This window comes from Theobroma umbraticum, unplaced genomic scaffold (genome assembly GCF_002168275.2).
Source record: "Theobroma umbraticum cultivar Fairchild unplaced genomic scaffold, ASM216827v3 scaffold_12.0, whole genome shotgun sequence".
NCBI lineage: Eukaryota > Viridiplantae > Streptophyta > Magnoliopsida > Malvales > Malvaceae > Theobroma > Theobroma umbraticum.
This window is the reverse complement of record NW_018397272.1, coordinates 2,052,283-2,053,324: the sequence shown is the minus strand read 5'-3', so window position 1 is coordinate 2,053,324 and position 1,042 is coordinate 2,052,283. Positions and strand designations below refer to the sequence as shown.

General features: G+C 38.7%; 1 protein-coding gene across 1 annotated transcript; it reads left to right on the top strand.

The window, feature by feature from the left end:
- Positions 1 to 6: 6 nt before the first annotated feature.
- Positions 7 to 760, top strand: HB23 (homeobox protein 23). Its single transcript, XM_021441970.1, has one exon. It carries the CDS (start codon positions 20 to 22, stop codon positions 533 to 535), a length of 516 nt encoding a protein of 171 aa, XP_021297645.1. The 5' UTR covers positions 7 to 19; the 3' UTR covers positions 536 to 760.
- Positions 761 to 1,042: the final 282 nt, after the last annotated feature.

Below are 1,042 nucleotides of genomic sequence, written 5' to 3'. Positions count from 1 at the left end.
CTACCCTTCAGCTCCTCACATGCTTTTAGCTCTTTCAGGAGGCCTCGCAGGTGCATTAGACAATACTCATAATAACTCTCATTTACCAGCTGGGGCTGGAGCTGTTAACCCAAACGCTACAAATCTTGGTTCCAACTCGAAGAAAAGATTCAGAACAAAGTTTACTCAGTTGCAGAAAGATAGGATGCTGGAGTTCGCGGAGAGAGTTGGATGGAAGATGCAGAAACGAGATGAAGAACTTGTCCAAGAGTTTTGCAATGAGGTTGGGGTTGACAGAGGGGTGTTAAAAGTTTGGATGCATAACAATAAGAATACTTTTGGGAAGAAAGATCAAGCCAACGGAGGAGGGAGTGGAGGTGTTGGAAGTAGGAATAATGGCAGTGGGAATAACAATAATATTGATAGCGGACTCAACCATGAAGAAAACAATGAGAGTCATGAGAACAACAACAACAGTGGTCAGAATCTGAACCATCACTTTGAGAGTGATAGTGTTGCTCATGTTGGAACTAATGGCTCTTCTTCTTCCTCTTGATGTTGTTGATGAGCTTCATCTTGTCTTTCTGATGGGGAGATAATAAGCTGTTAGATAGAGTAAGGACTTGTTTATTAGCTGTTTCTTTTCTTTGCTTTTTTCCTTACTTCTCTTTTCCTTCTGATCATTTTGTTCTTAATTAGTTTAATTAATGATCATCACTTTGTTGAGGATATAACATGGGAAGAGCTTTGATGCAAAAGGGAATTTATTTTCTTTCCTTCACTGTTCCTATTAAATTCTGGATTTTTGGGGATCGTAAACTTCCGTGGTTCCTGTTTCCAGGCAGTGGGAAAAAATTCTTGAATTTTCGAATCTGTAATGTTTCCTTAGACGGAGTTGAAGAGTGACAGAGAGAGAGAGAGAGAGAGAAATAGCTTCCTTATTATTATCTTCTGTCTGAGAGGAAGAAGCAGAAAGCGTTAGTATAAAACTTGTAACACATTATTTTAACATGTCCCAGTAGCCTTATACTAATGCTTTAGGCTTAAATTTTATGTATACAAT